The sequence below is a fragment of the Knufia obscura genome (genome assembly GCF_036327395.1).
Source record: "Knufia obscura strain CCFEE 5817 isolate CBS 148926 chromosome Unknown scaffold_14, whole genome shotgun sequence".
Taxonomy (NCBI): Eukaryota; Fungi; Ascomycota; class Eurotiomycetes; order Chaetothyriales; family Trichomeriaceae; genus Knufia; species Knufia obscura.
Genome location: NW_027042700.1, coordinates 573,529 through 592,209, shown reverse-complemented (window position 1 = coordinate 592,209; position 18,681 = coordinate 573,529). Strand labels below are relative to the sequence as shown.

The window sequence follows — 18,681 nt, the reverse complement described above, 5'->3', positions numbered from 1 at the left end:
CGAAGTGTTATACCTGACCTGCTCGGTCGTCACCCTGAAGAATCAGCTCGTATTCACCCAGGTCGATCTTGGTACCAACCTTCACAACATTGCCATCAGCATCTTCCACTGGGAACATCATTCGTCCTTGCCACGCTACATTCTGAACTTGCAAGTCCATCTGCGTACCCATCGTCTCGTCCTCAATGAGATATTGCAATCGTGCCCCGGCACAAGCCAGCAGTTCGTCACCGAGGGTAGCATCCCTCAGCAACTTCTTGAGACCTGGTAGCTGCATTGAGGCGTGCTGGCCCTCGGATGCCACTCTGAAGATATACCCTACAACCCATGGCAGTTGAGTCTTTGTTTCGAGATATCCTGGGCTGTAGTATTTGAGTATCCTCTCGTGTAATAGCTTCTGAAGGATATCTAGCACCATCCAACAAGTGCGGTGTAGTTCGAAGTAGTCGAAAGCGAGCAATGGCGCCTCCCGCGATATTGAGACCGATAGAGCGTAGAGCATCTCGACCAAGGAGAGCTGTGCGCTGTGCTTAACCTTCTTGCGGAGATGCTCCTTTGCCTGCTTCTTGTCTCTGGTTTTGAGGTTGATGAACAGCAAGCCTGGCTCTGCTGCTTCTGCGTCGTCTTCGGTGTCGAGATCTACCTCGTAGTTGGCATTGATGACTTGCTCGATTGCTTCCAGGCTGGAGTCGTGTAGTTCGGCGTTCTCACAGTATCGATCTCTCAGGATGGTCGTTACTTGACCCACAGTACTGAGCCCACGGGGTCCACCACGAGAGGCGACCGTGCCTTGTCTTCGACGATCACGAGCGTATTGTGTAACGGAATGGCCCATACAAAGAGAAAAGTGCTTCAGGTAGGCATCAGTGTTGGTAGGTTTACCACCGACAAAGACTTTCTCCGGCGTCTGTGTTCCAATCAGCATCTCCAGATCCATCCAGGGTTTCTGACAGTAGCCTTCCTGCTGAACGGCGTTGTACAAATGACTTGTGTATAGAACTGCTCCCCAGGCATTGGCATAGTCAACACCGTACTCATGAAACCTCATGCGAAGACTGAAGGCGAAGAGTCCACATAGGAGAGGATGCTGACGGAACAAGTGGAAATCGCCGTCAGGGACTGGAACGTTTCGAACTGTACGTTTCATGGTTAGCTGAATTCTGTCTTCGAACAACCATTCGTCAATCAGCTTGATCATGGTCTCTTCGATCACCATGTCGTTGTGAGGTGGCCAAGTAGAAAGCTCGAGGCTCCCGCGGAACCTCAGAGTCGTGTTCCATGTATCCTTGATTTTGCTTCCTAACTCTTGCAACTGCTTGAAAGGTATACCGATGTCAGCCCGAAGCAGATGATGGACGTCGATGAACAGCCGAGCTGCGAACAGAGTCCAGATATGAATTTTCCGATCGTTGACCATGATCCGTATGCCTCGGGTAAGCTCGTCTTCTGCTGGTATGTTGTCTTTACACTTTGCGAGGAAGCAGAGATCAGTGAATGCAGCTGCAAAGATGATCTTGTCTTCTTGAAATTGCTGTACATTGCTCATCTTAGCGCGATCTGTTTTCGGGTCGTAGGTGCCAAAGAATCCTTGCCTGTAGATGGGTGTATGCTTTGGCGTAACGACATCCGCAAAGGAAGACACCAAGCTCAGCATGTCCATAAGCAAGAATGTTGCGGTCTCGTACATATCAATATTGAACGGCACGCTTCCGACGTGAGCTGGTTTCGGGTCCGGGAGGACGCCTTGTTGCAAACACTTGATGTGGAACAGCATGTTGATCACCTCTTTCGGTTCCTTTGCTGAGGAAAATTGCTTGAAGAATTCCTGCTCCAGACGACGGACCATGTCGATAGCCGTGTTTGATGTGACGGAAACGGTAATAAGATCGGACTTCCCTGTGTGATACTGGTCCCACAGATTCCGCACAAAGCCATATATCCTGAAGATATCATCGAAAAGTGAGAATGCAGCAAAGAGCATCTCGAACTTCTCCTCCATTGATTCCGCCTCATATTTCTTTCGCGGTTCTTTCAGTTCCGGCTTAGTTCCAGGTGAGTTCAAGAACGCCTCAGAAGGCTCTTCAAGCTCCAGGTTGGCGAAGATGTTGTCAATCTCGAGGTCTTCGTCTGTCTCCACTTGATGCAGAGCTTGGCTATGGGGCTTGAGTATGTCGTACACACCTTCTAGGATGCCAATAAAATGAACATGGCCCTCGTCGCTTTCTTCGTTCGCTTCATTGGTTTTGAACCACAAGTTGCTCTTGCGGCGGGCATCGATAGCTCTTTTCAGTGTGGATAAGACCGAAAGAGGCACCTTGTAAGGCGACTTGATACGTGTTGTAATGTATGCTGCCAGACTTAAGAACTCCTTGATGGGCAATACTTGCACTCGCTGTTGCTGCGGAACACGCCGGGCTGCATCTCTGAGTTGTTTCTTGTTTGATTTGGCCTTGGTTTTGCTTTTGTTCGACTTCGGTTTGTTCTTGTTCTTGTTCTTGGGTGGTTTTTGAACCGAATTATCATCTGGTAGGAGATTATAGCCGAAAGACTTCGCGGTGACCACGAGATATGTTGCGATAGCATTGGTGTCCTCCTTATACCGCTGGTAGGTCCCAGCAAGATTTGACGATAGCATTTCGAGATTTGTTCAAAATCAGCCAGGGTGCACCACAGTTGCAAAACCAATATCTGTGTCAGTGGGGCAGAAGCAGGATATAGTTGATGGAGATGAGGGCAATTTATGATGGCAAGAGGGTGACAACGCAGAGCACGAACAACTGCAGGACCGTTGTGGCAGAGCTTGGCATTTCGATTGTGACTGGTGTGCTCCTCGCTCCTCATGCATACCGGCAAAGACCAGCGTGAGCAAACATCAATTATGCCATGTCCAGGGACAGAAGGAATGGCGTGGAGGCCATGCATGAGCAAATTAACACTGTCAGGTTGCACCTTTCATGACGGCTGAAGCGGGAAGATACATAACCTTTGTGACGAGTTGCAGACGATGGGTAGATGTTCGCAAATCGCGGACCAGCAGGGACAGTCTTCACGGGACTTGTCCGAGCTGACGTTGTCAGCATTGTTGCTGGGTAGCGACCTGCTAAGGAATGTCGATGCGGAGTCCTACAAAACAATGCTTGTTGGAGGGGGAAAAGAAGTGAAGGAAGCTCTACGCCGGCTATGCTAGGAGCCCATCAGCCTGGTGGATGCCAGCAGCGAATTCCAGCCTCGTAGATCTTGCTTACATAATCGCGGAGATGCAGGTCCCTCAACATGACTGCACATCATACCTTTATGAACACCATGTCTGGGTTTACGGATGCGGGCAGCTTGTAAGTGTCTCGCCGAGATCAGGTTGCTCGTCGCTGACAAGCTTGAACAGCAGCGGTCTCCTTCTTCCACCTGCCACCTCGAGATGCGCAATCCTCCTCGTGACTTGATTCATCTTCTCGATGATGCATCACATTGAAGCAAGTAGATGCAAGTCTAGCTATGGGGTAGTTGTAAAATCCAGTTAGAAGATGTGCTATTCCTCATCATCACAGCAAGCGCACGAAGGGCTGGCGACATCGCAAACCGAAGGAATTGTTACAGGGTATCCTAATGGTTCGAGAATTTGGTATGAAGCTTATCTATACGGGAAGTGCCCTTCTGGTACCAGTCAGGAAGTAGGTAAGCACGACTGGATTGCAGTATTCTTCACTTCGCTTTCACTTATGCTTTTCCTCCAACCTTTTTCACCTTTTCTAACCACAAGAAATTCTGTGCTACTGCTGCACCACCTTTTCTTCCTCATCCTATCTTGCGCCTTCTCGGGTCCTTAAAGAGACTAGGTGAAGGCGCTTGTCGTCTGAGTCACTGTCGACATTGGAATAATAAGCATGGCGCTGAACTCCAGTGCGAACGCTGGCAAAGCGTCGTGCAAAACAGCAACTGATTTCTCTGAGTAAGTGCTACGAGTGCCTCTCGAATCCTCATCCATCACCACTATCCTTATTCCTCGCCGCTCTTCTGTCCCATTGCATGAATTCAGTTCGATCGTTAACCATCGAGAAGGCTCCTCACAGACGACACATTCGTCTTTCTTGTCGGCCCCGAGAAAAAGCGCTACAATGTCCACGTCTCGGTGCTCGGGAACATCTCTGAGCCTCTGAGATATATGATGACCAATGGGACAATGGAGGAGTCAATCAACAAAGAAGCTTCTCTCAGCAACGTCGAGCCTGAGGTCTTTGGGCAATTGCTTCAGTCCGCCTACAGAGGCCTCTGTGGCGTCTCCGAAGGTGTCAATGGACAGCCTGTTCGCGCCGACCCTCCAGCGCAATTTACATGCCACCGCTGTGATTCCAGCGTGAACAACGGCGATACGACAGAGTATTATCCATTCTGCACCCATAGCTGCAGTGCCTCGTACAAGCAGTGTGCCAGAAATGCAAGCACCGGCAGTCACACCTACACTGTCTTCTGCGCTGTATACAACTGCGGCACATCGATGACGCTCCGAAATGCTACACCCCCAGATTGGATCTGTATGGACTGTTTCAACTACCCCAGCCACCGCAAGGAGTATCCTAAGAACGAAGCCGCACTTGGTGGTGCAATCACTTCAGCGATAGCCAGCGGTCCACAGTTTCGCGCTCGCCTCTACGGCTGCAGAGGTCTCACTCATCGTGAATTCAGCGACCACATCGAAAGTCATCGTAGCGGTTGTGGCAAAGCCTCGGATCTAGTTGAGCAAGCTAAGGTTTATATCTTCGCAAATCAATACATGATCGCAGATCTTGAAGACGTCGCCCTCCACAAGATGCACCGAAACCTCAACGCATTCAACCTCAACGCCGACACTATCGACGATCTCATCGATCTCCACTTACTCACGTACGCCGACACATCCGACGACGGAGACATATTGAAGGGCACGAGTGATAGGCTCCGAGATTTGGTGATGGGCTACATCGCTGACCGTGCAAGCGATTTATCGAAGTATGAGACTTTTCGCGCTATGCTGGGAGCTGGAGGACCGCAAACAGCTGACTTTATCGCTTTGACGTTTGCGAAGAAATAGCACGAGCATGATGATCTGGCAAGGTGCAATGTTGATAGGTGATGTGGATCTGATACTGTTGAAGGACTTGGATGCTGAAGAACATTGTCAGAAATCAGCGTGTGAGGCTAGCAAATTCCGATTTCAGGATGATGTCTAATACTAAGACACGCAAAGATATACCAGCTAGGAAGAGTAAAAGAGAATCTCTTGTGAGCAAGTTGCTATAAACCATTGCCCATGACATCAGAAGGTAGTTGTTCGTTACTAGTATCTCTCTGCTTCCAGAGACTGTAATCTCAGCTTTCAATCACTTCGCACCCCGAATCAACCTCCTCGCCTCCCCCCTCTCAATCCCAAAAGAATGAACAAGATACCTCACACACCCATCCTCAAGCATCCCCTTCCTCATCCTCTCAAAATCCGCATACGCACTCTTGAGCGTCGCCTTCCTCCTAACCTCATCAACCTTCTTCACCGTGATCTTAAACACACCACTGACAGGCCGATGGTCACTGTAGTACACGCCTTCATGCCGTCTATACTCGAGCTGCTTCACGCGGCCAGCAGGGGATCTGTAGAGTAACCTGTCGCACCAAGCCGGACTGCGCTTTTTGTCGCTCGAGTCGTAGGTGTCTGAGCCAACATCGTATTTATACGTTGGTGGGAATGTGATGGGGAGTTCGGTAAATGGCGCGAGTCTGAAGCCGGCGACGCGTTTCCGACTTACGTTTAGTTGGTCGCGATCGAGGAGTTTAGAGAGCTCGTTCTGTTGGATGTGCTTGACGACTATGTTTCGTGGCATGGCGTCGATGCGGTAGTTGAGGTCGCCGTTTAGAATACAGGTTTCGTGGTCGAGGATTTGACGGCCGTCTCCGCCGCCGACGTACAGACTTGTGCGGATATCGAGATTTGGTTCGGGTGGAAGGCCTTCTGATTCGAGGATGGTGGCTACGTCGTTGTTGCGATGGGCTGTGTTTGACTGGCCGGCTGCGAGATGACAGTTGATGAAGCAGAGGCTGGAGGAGTCGAGGACAAATCGGCAGAGGAGTGCACCTTTGTTGCCGTAGTGGCCGCCCATGCCGCATTTTACTTCTTGTCTGGCGTCCTTGATGATGTTGAGTCTTTCCTCCTTTCGCACGAAGATGCAGGAGAACAGGCCTATGAGAGAAGAGGTATGTAGCTCCATATACTCGTGATGCGGGATGTACTTCCTGATGCACCTAGCGAGATAGTCGCGCCATTCTCGATAGACTTTCGATTGATGTTGCTGCTGGTCGGCAGCTTTGCTCTCCTTCTTCTTGCCAAAGCCAAAGATAGACTTTGCTGTGACAGTGCGATCTTCCAGGTCGACAACTTCCTGGAAGCCAAACACGAGAATCTCCGGCGGTTCAGCTTCCTCAGCATGTATCGCATCCGCAATAAAGTGCGTATTCAACATAATCGGATTGGTTGCACCACAATTCCAACTCGTGACGGCTGCGCGAACATCCCTGAAAGTGCAATACTCTTCATCTCGAGCATGCATGCTGGCTTCAACCCAGTCGTCCTCAAGCATACCATCCCACAATCTCACAAATCCATCATGACCGGCGGTCGCAACCTGTGACCGGCCAAGCAGCCAAACACTACTCGGATCAAGCAGAATGCCTGTGGCAGGTCCCTCATGAGCCTTCCAGTCCTTCTTGATCTTCCAAGGCGTGCTCGAAGTGTCGTAGACATACACCTTGCCAGTTTTGTACACAGCCCATAACTTGTCTCCAACAATAGTCATAGCATTGATCTTATAGTCACTAACTTTCATGCTGCCCATACAAGAGTAGTCCTGAAGCGAGTATATCGTCACCTTCCCGTCTGTGTGGCCAATATAGACACGGCCTCCATTGTCTTCTGTGTAGGTGCCGCAAGTCACATCGCCAGTACCTTGTGCTGTAGGCAGAGTTCCTTTCACGACGATGAAGCTTGACTCGTGCCCAGGATGGTAGACCCTAATCTCTTTGCCCGACGCGACCCACAAGGTATCTTGAACAACCATGGCATAGGTAGGCTTAGCCAAGAGCTTGTGAGAGATATGGCTGTACTTCATATTTGGAACACCTGATTCATCAGCGGGCCAGACAAACAGTTTTCCGGCTTCATCAAGCGTCCACAGCTCTCTGTGATGGCGCATGATCTTGTGAATTTCTGTTCGATTGTGTGCTGAGGTCTGCGCAATTGTGACGTGCGTTTCGAGGTCGATCTCCTGAAGGTCGCCGACATTGTTGCCAATCCAGACTCTTTCGCCTTCTGACTTGATGTCCGCGCCAGGCTTGAATGCCACAGAAGTAGTTTTGACAGTCTCGCCGTGATTCAGATCAAGCATCTCCTCGCCAGTCTCAAGATCGAGAATTCGAGTATGATAGCTTGCGGTACATAACAACTTGCCACAGATGTCGAAAGCCTTCCCGTCTGTTTTGCCATTGATCTGCCATCTATCAGGATCTATGATAGGAGGTCTTCGGTTGGTGTGAGTCCCGTCAGGATAGTCGTGGCGAACAGTTGTTGGCTCTGGTAGCGTTTCCTCAGCGTCATCTGAGCTTTCGCCTCGACGAGTGTTAACGTCAAATGAACTCCTCCTCGCCGAGCTGAGAGCTGGTACACTCAGAGGAGCCTGTTTGCGCGGATCTTCATCATTAAAAGTGCCTCGCTTGGGCGGAGGAAGGAACCCAACGTCTGCTGGTGCCAGTATACTGTGTCTTGGTATGTCTTCAGATCTTCTTACTTGACTGTTCGTGACACTCTGAGAAGGAATTCGAGACCCGGTGCGCATTATTCCGGGGGCATACGAAGACCGCTTCAAATCATCGGAAGGGCGAGGTGGCGGTGCCTTAGAATTCGATCTTTGCGGCAGTTCCGGTCGGGTAGCATCGACAGGCGTGCTTGGGACACTGGTCGTGCTCGACAGACCATACTGGCGCGCGTCGCGTGAAGGTGACGCTCTCGCGGGAATTTCGTGTCTCGGTGGTGATGGTCGATCGTGCTCAGGCAGTGGAGGTGGCTGGCGAGATGTCGGCGTGCTTGCACCGAAGCCTAGGTCGCGGGCATCCCGGGTAGGGACCTTCACAGGTGGCGCAAAGCGTGCTGGAGAAGGTGTAGCCCTGCTTTCTCGGCTTGTTTGTGGCGGTTCTGGAGCAGAAGAAAAGCCCAACTGACGAGGGTCTCTCCTCTCTGTAGCCGGTTTGGGCACGCTGAAGCCCATGAGCCTTGGATCAGTCATCCGGGAGGCCTGTGGGGTCGCCCCTGTTCCCTCAGGGCTGACTTCAGCACTCCGGCTCAGCAAGTCTACCGAGTGCCTCCCAGATGACTGAGCATCCGATCTTTTCCTGCTTACTTCCTCCTCATCACTACTGGGAGGTGTGCTGAAAGGAGAAATCCGTTTCTCGCTGAGAAATGCTAAAGGCCTCGCGGCGAGACCTGGCTCTGGCGTGGCAGTAATATTCTGTGGCTTTGCCGGTATTTTGGGCTTTTCTGCTCGATTGATAGGAGGTGGTATGGGCGATTTCGGCCGGACGATCGTGCTCCCAGGTGCACTACCCGTGACAGGCGTGGCGGCTCGCGCAGGCGCAGTATCTGCGCGCTCAACTCCCGGCGTAGGCGTAGTTGAAGGAGATCTGCCGCTATGCTGTGATACTAAATCTCGTACCCTTCCAATGGCTGATATATCTGCTCTTTCAGGTGATCGCGATGGGCTGCGAGAGAAAAGACCTCTTGGAGGAGATCTAGGCGACTCGACTTGCAGAGCAGGAGTCAGCTGCGGAGAGGACTGTATCAGCATGGACATAGGTCTCTTGTAGTTCGACCGTGTGGGTGAGTCGGCGCCCTTAGTAGGAGGCCCAGGCGTTCTGGGAGCATTTTGGACGGCCGCCTGCTGAGCTGACCAGGGAGAGGAGGGTCGCGGCAGATCTAGGGAAGCACGTATAGAGGCCTTGGTAGGCTCCGCCGGCCTAAGACTTGTCTGCGCATGTTTGCTGGTGGACACATCTTTGTCGGTGGGTTTCTGGGTTTGTAGGTTCTCGAACTTAGCCCTCAAGGAGGAAACAGGCTTCTGGCATGGCTATTAGGCAAGGGGACTGCAGCGAGAGATCAGGACATACAATAGAAGCAGCGTCTGGACCTTGGTCTCCATCTTTTTCCATGGCCGTCTTTCATGGTCAGCATTCCACTGGTATGGGCCTAGTCTCACTTGCAGCATGAACGCTGTCACCGCCGGAACATATTCTCGAGGACGATTTGGGAGTTGTAGTTCAGGTTTGGTGTATCAGGCCCTGTCTAATTGTGACTGTTCGGTGTTTGATCTGACAGTCTGCTCGACGTCGCCGTGGCTGCTTGCGAGACTCCCAACTTGTGCTGCTACTGTTGTGCAAATGATCAAATATTCGGCACGCGAGATGCAATTGCAAAGTAGTCGGAGACTCGCGGTTTCTGTTGGATGTCCTTACTCTTGGTTGCTTTGTTTGCGAAAACAGGTGCACTACCCACGAGGAATGCTTGCCTTAAGTTACGCATGCAGTGTCCACTACCGGTCGCTTTGTCACCCAGAGGCTCCGCCGCAGACCCCTCCTCTAGCCTTGCACAATTGTTTCCGCCCCGGCACCCCGGGTTCTTGGTATCGATTAAGGTCGTTCGTCAGAGACTATACATTTCTAATTGAGGACGTGGGAATAGCATTCAGGACTTGCCACACTCAATATGTGGTATGTATCATCCTGTCACACAGAGGCTTGACTGATCCCGCCTAGCAAGCACATTCTCAATGCACAAGTCTCCATAAGATCTCCCTGCTGTGAGTCCTATCAAGTGACCATGATGACGACTACTGACGCGGAAAGGCCGAAAATGGTTCGACTGTGCACAGTGCCATGGCGAGCAGGAAAACCATGAACTCGCACGTACTATGGAGATGACCTTCGTGTGCAAGAAGTGCAAGAAAGCATTTCGGAAAAACATGGAAGAGTTCGAGGACAGGTAACGATTATGGTCAACATTACATTGAACCCTACTGACAGTTGACCAGCGATGAATATTGTCCACATTGTGATAACCACTTCGTTCTTGAAGCCAAAACTCCTCAGGCTGCCCTGAAGGTCGAGAGTGAGGATACTCGGGTTGATGCTCGGTAAGTTGAAGACGGTCATGATAATGTTGGATATGCTAACTGGGGCAGGATGATCAAGGACGATCGGGCACGGCAGAAGGAGTACACCTCAATCTTTGATGTTGGCGAGTCTGCGGACAGACTTGGTTGAGGGAAAGAACCAACATCAACCACAGTAGTGATGACTGTGCGATAGATGGAATAGCGATAACAACCATTGGAGCACACCGCAGATCGATATCTCAACATGGACACGAGGGTTACGCACATATCAGGCGATAGTAGAGGCCGGCACAAGACGCGGACACTTCATGCCAAGCGATTGCGTGAGCGGCGACATGCAAGAACAGCCGGACGCTGTTCGGAAGCACAGACTCTTCAAAATCGTTGTTCAATTATCAGGTCGCAGATGCCTGCCTCGAACTTCTGGTTTGGCTGGGCAGCGACGGGTATCGACACACCATTGTACTTCTCATGCAGCTGCGAGCTTGACATGATCAGGTAATGGATGCTGGTGAGCTGGCGTGAGAGGAGTGGATCACGATGGTGGGGAGCATTGCCAGTGGTCAGAGGCGGCACGAAGGAGGCTTTGACAGGGTGTCAAACCAAGCATGTAACACCAACAGGAAAAGGCAATGCAGGCATTACCAGGTCTTGAGACCGCCATATGCTGTATTGGCCGAAGTAAGCGCTCGCAGAACCCATCCATTCGCCATCATGCTCCGTTCGCTCATGCAGTATAACAAGATCGGGCTTACACTCCAGCAGATCCTTCTCCTTCAGCAACCGGTCTCGTAGGCAAGGAGGCTGCACCACCAGCACCACCTCGGCCTGGCTTCTTCTTGGCTTGCTCTTCTTGCTTCTCCGCCTCAATCGTCTTGACATACTGCTCTATCTGCTCGGCTGGTAGCATTTCTATGGTCTTCCCAGGCGCCATGACGGCAATCTCAATGTTTTTCGCACCTGTTTGAACAACTTCTAGTAATGACTTTACTGCCAGAGAGATGGTAGCCTCTCTGTCCATGTCGTCCTTGTGGTTTCGCTCGAGGAACTCTCTCACAGTCTTGCTTGATCGACCAATGGCGTTTGCTTTCCTGTAACACTATTAGCTCTCTTCTCAACAGCTCTCCGGACAAGCTTACCATGCGGAGTAAATGCCCGATGGTTCGGTCTGGTACAGCTTTGGGTCTGACTCGTTCTTATCGAAGCCGATGATCAAAGTACTGATACCAAAAGGTCTGACACCACCACTCTGTGTATATCTCTGCTGAACGCCTGCAACATATTTTGTGATGTACTCGATTGTGACGGGATCTTCAACAGTCAGACGATGTGATTGAGCCTCCAGTCTTGCCTTGTCGATCAGAATTCGTGCATCTGCGTTCAGACCAGCAAAGGCAAGGCAGACGTGTGCGTCGACCAAGCCAATCTTTGACGGCGTTATCCTTGTATCTTGTAGCTTCATGGCTGATCTCTTCTCGCATCCTAGTACCACAATGTCCTTGCCCTTCACACCCACTGCGCACGTTCCTCGCTTGACTGCTTCCAGCGCATATTCCACCTGGAAGACATGGCCGTCTGGGCTGAAGACTATTTCGGTTAGCTGGCTGGAAGCAGCGTTATACTCACGATTGCTATACCTGAAAGTGCTCGATCATAACCTGAAGCCATGGTTTATTCAGCGATTGTTGAGAGATTATTAGAGGATGTCGAGGAGTACACTGGCGTAGTATGAACCGCTAACTGAGTGCAGAAGTGGTCGTCGTGTAGTAGAGTGTTAATTGGACTTGGTCATGGAGTGGTAGGCTATGTTCCGCCGCGTCGACTTGCGATTGCCTTGAACGAGGCTCCGGCGCACCTGCCTTCGCAAGTTGCCCGCCACACGCACTCCGATTGGCCGACAGCTTGAGTTGCACCTCACTACAGAACATTCACAACTCCTGCCCACCAGGCTTGTGAGGCCGATACTACCGCGGAAATCTATAGACAATGTCGGTCCCAGTATCAGTCGCCCGTGCGCGACTCGCCGGCGTAACTCGTCGAGTCTCGCGACAGTCAACACGATCCTTCGCTTCAACAACCTCGACTGCACGACAGAGCCCAGGAAACACTGGGGAGAACTTCATACCCGTCAACGACCCGAACCCGAACGCCTCGAAAGACTCACCGAATGTGTCCAAGACTAATGAGGTGGCCGTCGACAATATGGGTGTCGGTGACCATCCGCTGCAAGAATATGCCTCGGAGGCCGAAAAGAGGAGAGTAATGCAAGCTCCAAACAGGAAAGAGGTATGGTCTCGGAGCCAGATGCCTCGAGAGATGGCCATGTCGGGTCCGAGATTTGAGCAGACAATCATGGAAGTGCAGGTATGATACAGGATGTGCCGAGGCAAGAGGCACGGTACTGACGCAACTAGCCACGACCATATGCTGCCGTTGATCTCATTCACAAGCAGCCTGTAAGATGGACAGATCAGAGCGTGGTAGCTTGCGACGGAGGTGGAGGTCCTCTTGGTCATCCTAGAATCTTCATCAACACCAGCAAGCCAGAGATATGCTGGTGCACTTATTGCGGTCTGCCATACGTGAGTTGCTACCATATCATATTCAAGCTTTTGCTAACGCTTACAGGCCAATAACCATCACAAGAAGATGTTGCAATCTCTGCCGAAAGAAAAGCTGGCATACCCATTAGAGCCTACAAATGACCCCGCTCAGGTCGTTATACCGAGCACCCCCAGCCAGATGGGTGAGGTTCAAGGGCAATATCCGAGACTCAAAGCTGAACTTGAGGCTGAAGCAGTGCCACAAGGTGAAGCGTTTTCACAGCGATGATCTCTTGAGAGGGACAGTTCTCAGTCGTTCAGTGGGCGTTCGATGTACATACGCAGGTATCCACAATGCAGCAAGTCACAGTTCTAGTCCTGCGACCAGCTGCTAACGAAGCACGATATACAACCCGACACGATTGCAGCTTTCTCTAACCATAGCTGTAGGCCTTTCCTCATGCCTTCTCTCCCTGTATCGTCGCAACGACTTTCCTGGTATGCTTGGAAGCCCGGAATTCTAGGTACCAGATACCCTGCCACGTTCCAGTGTTGAGCTTGCCGTTAGAGATGGGGACTGTCACACTCGCGCCAATCAAAGCTGACTTAATATGTGCCTACATCGATTAGCATATTATACTTCTGCCTCCACAGTATCTTCAACCCACTGGCATGTCATCTAGACCTTCAGCTGAATGTCTGTATAGGTTTCCTTTCTTATCCTCGGGAGCTATCCTATCCAAGGCATCGCTCATATCTTCCCGCACTTCGCTGTCCCAGTTCTCGTTCAAAGACAGAGCGCAAGAAGTATGCTGTACAAAGAGGTTGAGAAGGCCGACTTTGTAGTCCTTGATCTCGGGTAGGTTCTTCACAACATCATCTGTGACCAGGTAGGAGCCCCGCGACTTGGATGGGAGTGTAAAGGTCTTCTGGGACCAAGACATCTTTGGCAGGTCTGGAGTGCAACCTGGTGGACAAGTAACAGCGGGTATCGGGTTCGGAGTGCTCGTATACGAAAACAGTAGGCGGAATGGGAAGAGGAGCAGGTACTGTGGTAGACCAGGAAATATTGCGATCAAGAATAGTACGAGTAGTACAGTATTCAACGTATAACTCTGCGTAAGGGCAGTGTGTGTAGGCATTTTCTGTCAGTGATCTGGAGACTGCTGAGATCAGAGTTCCGCGGTTGTGAGACGTCATAGCAGGAAAGAGCAGGCATTTATGTAACCACGTCCCGATGGCCTTGTCGACAGAAACACATCTTGAGAACACAGTTGTCTAGTGTTGGCGGAAGCAAATGTCACCTCTACTGTGTCAGATCTCTTTGTCTGTCAGAGATGACCCTGTTATCACAAGCTGATGCCTTAAAACAGCAGAGGGGACCACCTTCAGGGAACTTGGAACCGCGGCCAGCATCGGGAAACCGGTCAAACATTGTCCGAACATTTTTCAGTGAAATGAATCTGGGCTATCACTGCATCTTTGTCGCTGCTACATAGATAAATCTAGAACAGCTTCCTTCCTCTCTGCACATAACGCACATTCTACACAGTCTACTTCTAGGAATATTTGAGCAAGATGTCAAGCCCTCTGACGCCTCGCGCCAGCGCGGCAAGCCAGCAACCAAAGCAGATGTCTTCTCGGCTACTGACAATGAAGGTAAGAACAGAGCAGCAAGCCCAAACGACGCGCTTCGTTACCAAACACGATACCAGCTGACAGATCCTAGTTCATGCAGCGCGCCTCAAACACAAACAATACACCCACAACACCAGCATCAGAACCCACTGCAAAGAGGCGCAAGACCGACCACACTCCTGATTCTTCCGTCCCATCAACACCCGCAAGCGACACAAGAGTCTTCGCAGATCGCTCAGAACTAAAAGCCGCGATCAAAGCAGAATCTGCGTACGAAGCCCTAGTTGCAGCTAGAAGAGCAGAACTAGGCTTTGGCAATAACAAGTACGAGACGCAATGGGTGTTAGACGTCAACATCCCTGTCCAGAACGGAACCAACAACACAGCAGAAGACGACGATTCGTCGGAGGACGAAGAAGACGATTGGGCTGAGTCAAACGGCAGGCAAACCTACGGCTCATACAAGCGGAAGAAGAACACCGGGACGACTACATCCTCCACGAATGCGTCCGGCAACGTATCAAATTCTATAGATCTCATCTCCGACGAAGAAGGGGAGGAAGACGATTTCGACGACGATGACTCAGACGATGACCGTACGACGCCCTCACACCAGAAGAAGGGGAAAGCAGCCGCTATGGATCTGACCGATGAAGCAGCAATGTCAGCACTCGACAATGTAGATCTTGCACGGTCGAGCTACGCAAGATCGAAAGGCGCGCATGGTGCACCGGCGCGACCATTTCAGAAAGATCGTGGTAATCATCCTAAGGACCGACGTGGCGAGAAGCATCCGAAGAAGCAGAATAAGCATAGTGGGAGGAATAAGAAGAGATGAGCGGAGGCTACGGGTCAATCCTGAGGGTCAGGTAAGTGCTGCGAGCCGTGCTTTCTTTATTTCTCTTGTAGCACCGTGTGTGAGGGCGGAGGCCATAATAATGGCAGGCACGATGCTGCTGATGTGGTGACTGCCACACATATAATTCTTATTCATTCTTGATCTACTTCACACACGATTGCACCGACAATGTACCGATCTCTAGCGCTGAGGACGACACTCAGAAGCGAATTGGACGTTACTCCATTGAATTATACTGTGCATTGTTTCTCATTACTTTACAGATACAAAAGGCGTCATCTCAGGCTCAATCATAAGTACAATTCGAACAACCATCCGCCTCAAGTTGCAAATACGAACCAGCTTAGTCACCACCATCATCCCCACCGCCGTCATCACCCCCATCCATCCCATCCTCATACCCATCCTGATAAGCATCCTGCTCATCATTATCCATAGCATCAGCCAACATCATCCCACCCAGCAACCCACCACCGACACCAAGCGCCGCCGCACCACCGGCGCCCATACCAGGTTTCCTCTGCGGACGACCATACATGCCGCCTCCGTAACCTCCTCCATATCCACCATGGCCATACTGCTGCGGATACCCACCGTAACCTCCGCCGTGATGACCACCACCCATCATGGATGAACCCATCATCCCACCTCCCATCATTGGTCTCCCAGCATGTCCTCCACTTCCAGCCGCGCCCGCCGCAAGTTTATCTTTCAGCTTACCGAACAAACCGCCTGACTTTCCTTTGTCCATGCCGGAGCTTTGCGTGTATTGTTGTTGCTGATGCTGCGAACCGTAGTCCGGCGCACCGGGATATCCACCGTGTTGACCTGACTGCTGGTAGTTCTGGCCGTATCCCGCAGCAGAACCAGCGCCAGCACCAGCGCCATAATAATCACCACCATGTCCACCGCCACGCTGCCTTGCATTCTCCTCCTCTTGCAATCTTCTCGCAAACGCCTCATCGCTCTCCGTCGAGCTTTGACCATACGGGTTATTCGAGCCGAACTGTCCCTTCGTGTCACTGCCAGCGCCCACTGGTGCGCCAGTGTTGTTGTAGCCTGGTGGCGCATCGGCAGGCGCAGACTCATGTGCTGGGTAGGCGGGTTCTGTCGGCTTCTCCCATGTTGATTGTTTGGTGTGCAGGTTTACGTAGAAGTACTCTTTGTATTGGTCGTTCCAAACTGCTTTCCAGCCTTCGGGGACGTGCGGTGGGGGTGGGCCTGTGGGGGGTGCGAAGTCGGCCATGCTCAGAATGTGCTGTGTAGAGTATAAGTGTGATTTGATATAGTTTAGTAAGGGTGTATTGTTAGGTCTGTGAGGGAGGTTGTATGAGAATGTAAGGTTTGCGACGAGGAATAGAGTAGGTGAACCTTGATGTGCTCATATATCCAAGCTTCATGCCTGGAGGTTCATGCCGGTTCATGCGCCATGGCATCGTCATGCGGGTGAAACTGTCAATTACGTAGCCGATCGAGGCGGGGCGATTAGCGCGCTGCGCCTCGATTCATCCTAGAAAAGGAATGTGTTTGTTCGCTTTGCTGTGGCGCAGTAAGTTGAAGGTCATCCGGTTTGTGAGTGCATCTCTTTTGTGCGTCTGCCCGTGGTGGCATAAACCACAACCCTTTTCGAAGCCGAGAACTGGGCTTTACATGAGTCGTTCTCTGAAGATGGCTGTCGAAGAAGTATGATTTTGTGTCATGGGCTATGAAATATGAACTCATCCGCGTCTTGCATTATTGCGGCCTCATGTTCTAAAGCTTTGAGAACTTCAACTTCTGTGCCTCTTCTCAGCAGATTTGGCAGAGCCTTGACATCGGGCGGCTAGCACAGATGCCATGAGGACACTGCGCGAGACTCGTAATGGTCAAAACGGTAGGGACTGTAATTGTACTGCTCACGGTACAGTATCTGAGCGAGCTTCGTGTGGTGTTTGTTCGCTCAACTGTCCCTAGCTGTTTAAAGGGAAGACCTCAGATGAGTTTCAAATGTTCTTCTGACCACAGAAGGTGGATCCAATGAGCATGTCACCTTGGGTTGCTGCTACCTTATGAACTGCTTCGTCGAACATACCTTCCTCGACTCGATTGCACCAGCTTATGCTACTCGATTTGTTAACTTGCAGATCTGCCCTCAAACTAATCTACTTCTTCGATCTACCACGACTTCGGATCATGGCATTTGAGGAGACTCCCAACAAGCGACCAAAGCTCGACTCCGGCTACGCTACGTCGCCTGAGCCGTCGCCAATGAAGTTCCCATCAGCTGGTCAAGCTAACAATGCAGTGGTCTTGTACGACCCTGTGCCGATGAGAAAGGACCCGGCAAGGTAAGTGGGCAGGTACAAAAACCAATTCGATCGTCAGCCACTAACATACCATCTGAAGCATGCAAGAACTACTTCAATCTCCTCCGATCACTCTTACCATCGGCCCTGAGCAGAGCCAGACGACCGTCCAAGCAAGCCTCTTCCGAGGTATCTCTCATCCTTTGCATAGCCTTCTTTCCAGCGTCGCTGCCGGTCAAACAGACGCAGCTACCATCAATGAATACCTCCGACATGATGACAAGGATGCCTTCCTGCAGCTCGTTTCCATGGCTTATGGTATCGTCCTAAAGGGCGAGCACATCAATCATGCTGCACTGCCCACGAAGAGCGAGTCGTCCTCCAAAGCAGTGGTCAAAAGCAAGAATGGCAGCACAGTGTCCGAGAAGTCTCTAGTGAAGTGCAACGGTTGCAAGACACCCATGTTCCTCAGCCTGCAGTGCGAGACTTCAAAGTGCGACGAGCCTGCGGCACTAGGCTTGCAAACCTTCTTCGAGCTCCAGCTGGCTCAGTCTCACGGCAGTATCTCGAAACAGGCCACAGGTCTGAAAGCCCTTCAATCATCTACGACGAATCTCGATCTCAAAGACAAAACCACTGGCAAATCTTATCCTCTGATGCACTTCGCAAAGGTCTTTCATCTAGCCGGCAAGTATGGAGTCTTGAGTCTGCAAGCCAGCGCCTTGAAAGCTTTCGAGCGACGTCTCAAGAAGTACTCATCCCTAGTACAGAAAGATATAGACGAGCTGCTCGACGTACTTAGGTACCTGGCATCGGCGTCCGCGAATGGCTGGGTATCTAGACACTCTAGCGAAGGAGACGAGACAACAGCATCAACAACCGACACCTCTGCTCTGCTTAAGAGTCTGATGCGGTATGTCGTCGTTCACGTCGAGGATCTGCTAGACGAAGATGAGTTTCAAGAGATTGTGGCAGAGCACGGTATGATCGGATTGGAGTTGATGAAGGTACTGAAGGAGAGTATTATTGCTTCGAGAGGTTCGTGATAACATATATCACGACTGTGTGAGCGAGCACTCGGCAGAAACCTGCGGCTGTCCAGTATGTGCTAAACAGCTCGCAGTTACCGGGAAATCCTTATGAATCAAACGATGAAGAAGGAGTCAGAACGGGTT

The 18,681-nt window shown here is 51.2% G+C and overlaps 10 protein-coding genes across 10 annotated transcripts; 5 read left to right on the top strand and 5 right to left on the bottom strand.

Moving 5' to 3' along the window:
- Positions 1 to 7: 7 nt before the first annotated feature.
- On the bottom strand, positions 8 to 2,635 carry PMZ80_009750 (uncharacterized protein; the record flags this gene model as incomplete). The annotated part of the gene is made up of 1 exon (XM_064878143.1): positions 8 to 2,635. The coding sequence occupies one exon, from the start codon at positions 2,633 to 2,635 to the stop codon at positions 8 to 10; it is 2,628 nt and encodes an 875-aa protein (XP_064726251.1).
- A 1,246-nt stretch (positions 2,636 to 3,881) lies between these two features.
- On the top strand, positions 3,882 to 5,065 carry PMZ80_009749 (uncharacterized protein; the record flags this gene model as incomplete). The annotated part of the gene is made up of 2 exons (XM_064878142.1): positions 3,882 to 3,946; positions 4,057 to 5,065. The coding sequence occupies 2 exons, from the start codon at positions 3,882 to 3,884 to the stop codon at positions 5,063 to 5,065; spliced, it is 1,074 nt and encodes a 357-aa protein (XP_064726250.1).
- Positions 5,066 to 5,354: 289 nt separating this feature from the next.
- On the bottom strand, positions 5,355 to 9,219 carry PMZ80_009748 (uncharacterized protein; the record flags this gene model as incomplete). The annotated part of the gene is made up of 2 exons (XM_064878141.1): positions 5,355 to 9,128; positions 9,178 to 9,219. 2 exons carry the CDS (start codon positions 9,217 to 9,219, stop codon positions 5,355 to 5,357), a joined length of 3,816 nt encoding a protein of 1,271 aa, XP_064726249.1.
- Positions 9,220 to 9,772: 553 nt separating this feature from the next.
- Positions 9,773 to 10,329, top strand: PMZ80_009747 (uncharacterized protein; the record flags this gene model as incomplete). The annotated part of the gene is made up of 5 exons (XM_064878140.1): positions 9,773 to 9,777; positions 9,823 to 9,866; positions 9,913 to 10,048; positions 10,098 to 10,199; positions 10,248 to 10,329. The coding sequence occupies 5 exons, from the start codon at positions 9,773 to 9,775 to the stop codon at positions 10,327 to 10,329; spliced, it is 369 nt and encodes a 122-aa protein (XP_064726248.1).
- A 603-nt stretch (positions 10,330 to 10,932) lies between these two features.
- PRE6 (Proteasome subunit alpha type-4) lies at positions 10,933 to 11,849 on the bottom strand (the record flags this gene model as incomplete). The annotated part of the gene is made up of 3 exons (XM_064878139.1): positions 10,933 to 11,272; positions 11,321 to 11,768; positions 11,819 to 11,849. The coding sequence occupies 3 exons, from the start codon at positions 11,847 to 11,849 to the stop codon at positions 10,933 to 10,935; spliced, it is 819 nt and encodes a 272-aa protein (XP_064726247.1).
- A 318-nt stretch (positions 11,850 to 12,167) lies between these two features.
- Positions 12,168 to 13,013, top strand: PMZ80_009745 (uncharacterized protein; the record flags this gene model as incomplete). Its single annotated transcript, XM_064878138.1, has 3 exons — positions 12,168 to 12,545; positions 12,596 to 12,763; positions 12,810 to 13,013. The coding sequence occupies 3 exons, from the start codon at positions 12,168 to 12,170 to the stop codon at positions 13,011 to 13,013; spliced, it is 750 nt and encodes a 249-aa protein (XP_064726246.1).
- A 317-nt stretch (positions 13,014 to 13,330) lies between these two features.
- On the bottom strand, positions 13,331 to 13,866 carry PMZ80_009744 (uncharacterized protein; the record flags this gene model as incomplete). Its single annotated transcript, XM_064878137.1, has 2 exons — positions 13,331 to 13,341; positions 13,389 to 13,866. 2 exons carry the CDS (start codon positions 13,864 to 13,866, stop codon positions 13,331 to 13,333), a joined length of 489 nt encoding a protein of 162 aa, XP_064726245.1.
- Positions 13,867 to 14,302: 436 nt separating this feature from the next.
- On the top strand, positions 14,303 to 15,200 carry PMZ80_009743 (uncharacterized protein; the record flags this gene model as incomplete). Its single annotated transcript, XM_064878136.1, has 2 exons — positions 14,303 to 14,383; positions 14,454 to 15,200. The coding sequence occupies 2 exons, from the start codon at positions 14,303 to 14,305 to the stop codon at positions 15,198 to 15,200; spliced, it is 828 nt and encodes a 275-aa protein (XP_064726244.1).
- A 364-nt stretch (positions 15,201 to 15,564) lies between these two features.
- On the bottom strand, positions 15,565 to 16,467 carry WWM1 (WW domain-containing protein wwm1; the record flags this gene model as incomplete). The annotated part of the gene is made up of 1 exon (XM_064878135.1): positions 15,565 to 16,467. The coding sequence occupies one exon, from the start codon at positions 16,465 to 16,467 to the stop codon at positions 15,565 to 15,567; it is 903 nt and encodes a 300-aa protein (XP_064726243.1).
- Positions 16,468 to 17,393: 926 nt separating this feature from the next.
- On the top strand, positions 17,394 to 18,552 carry PMZ80_009741 (uncharacterized protein; the record flags this gene model as incomplete). Its single annotated transcript, XM_064878134.1, has 2 exons — positions 17,394 to 17,548; positions 17,607 to 18,552. The coding sequence occupies 2 exons, from the start codon at positions 17,394 to 17,396 to the stop codon at positions 18,550 to 18,552; spliced, it is 1,101 nt and encodes a 366-aa protein (XP_064726242.1).
- Positions 18,553 to 18,681: the final 129 nt, after the last annotated feature.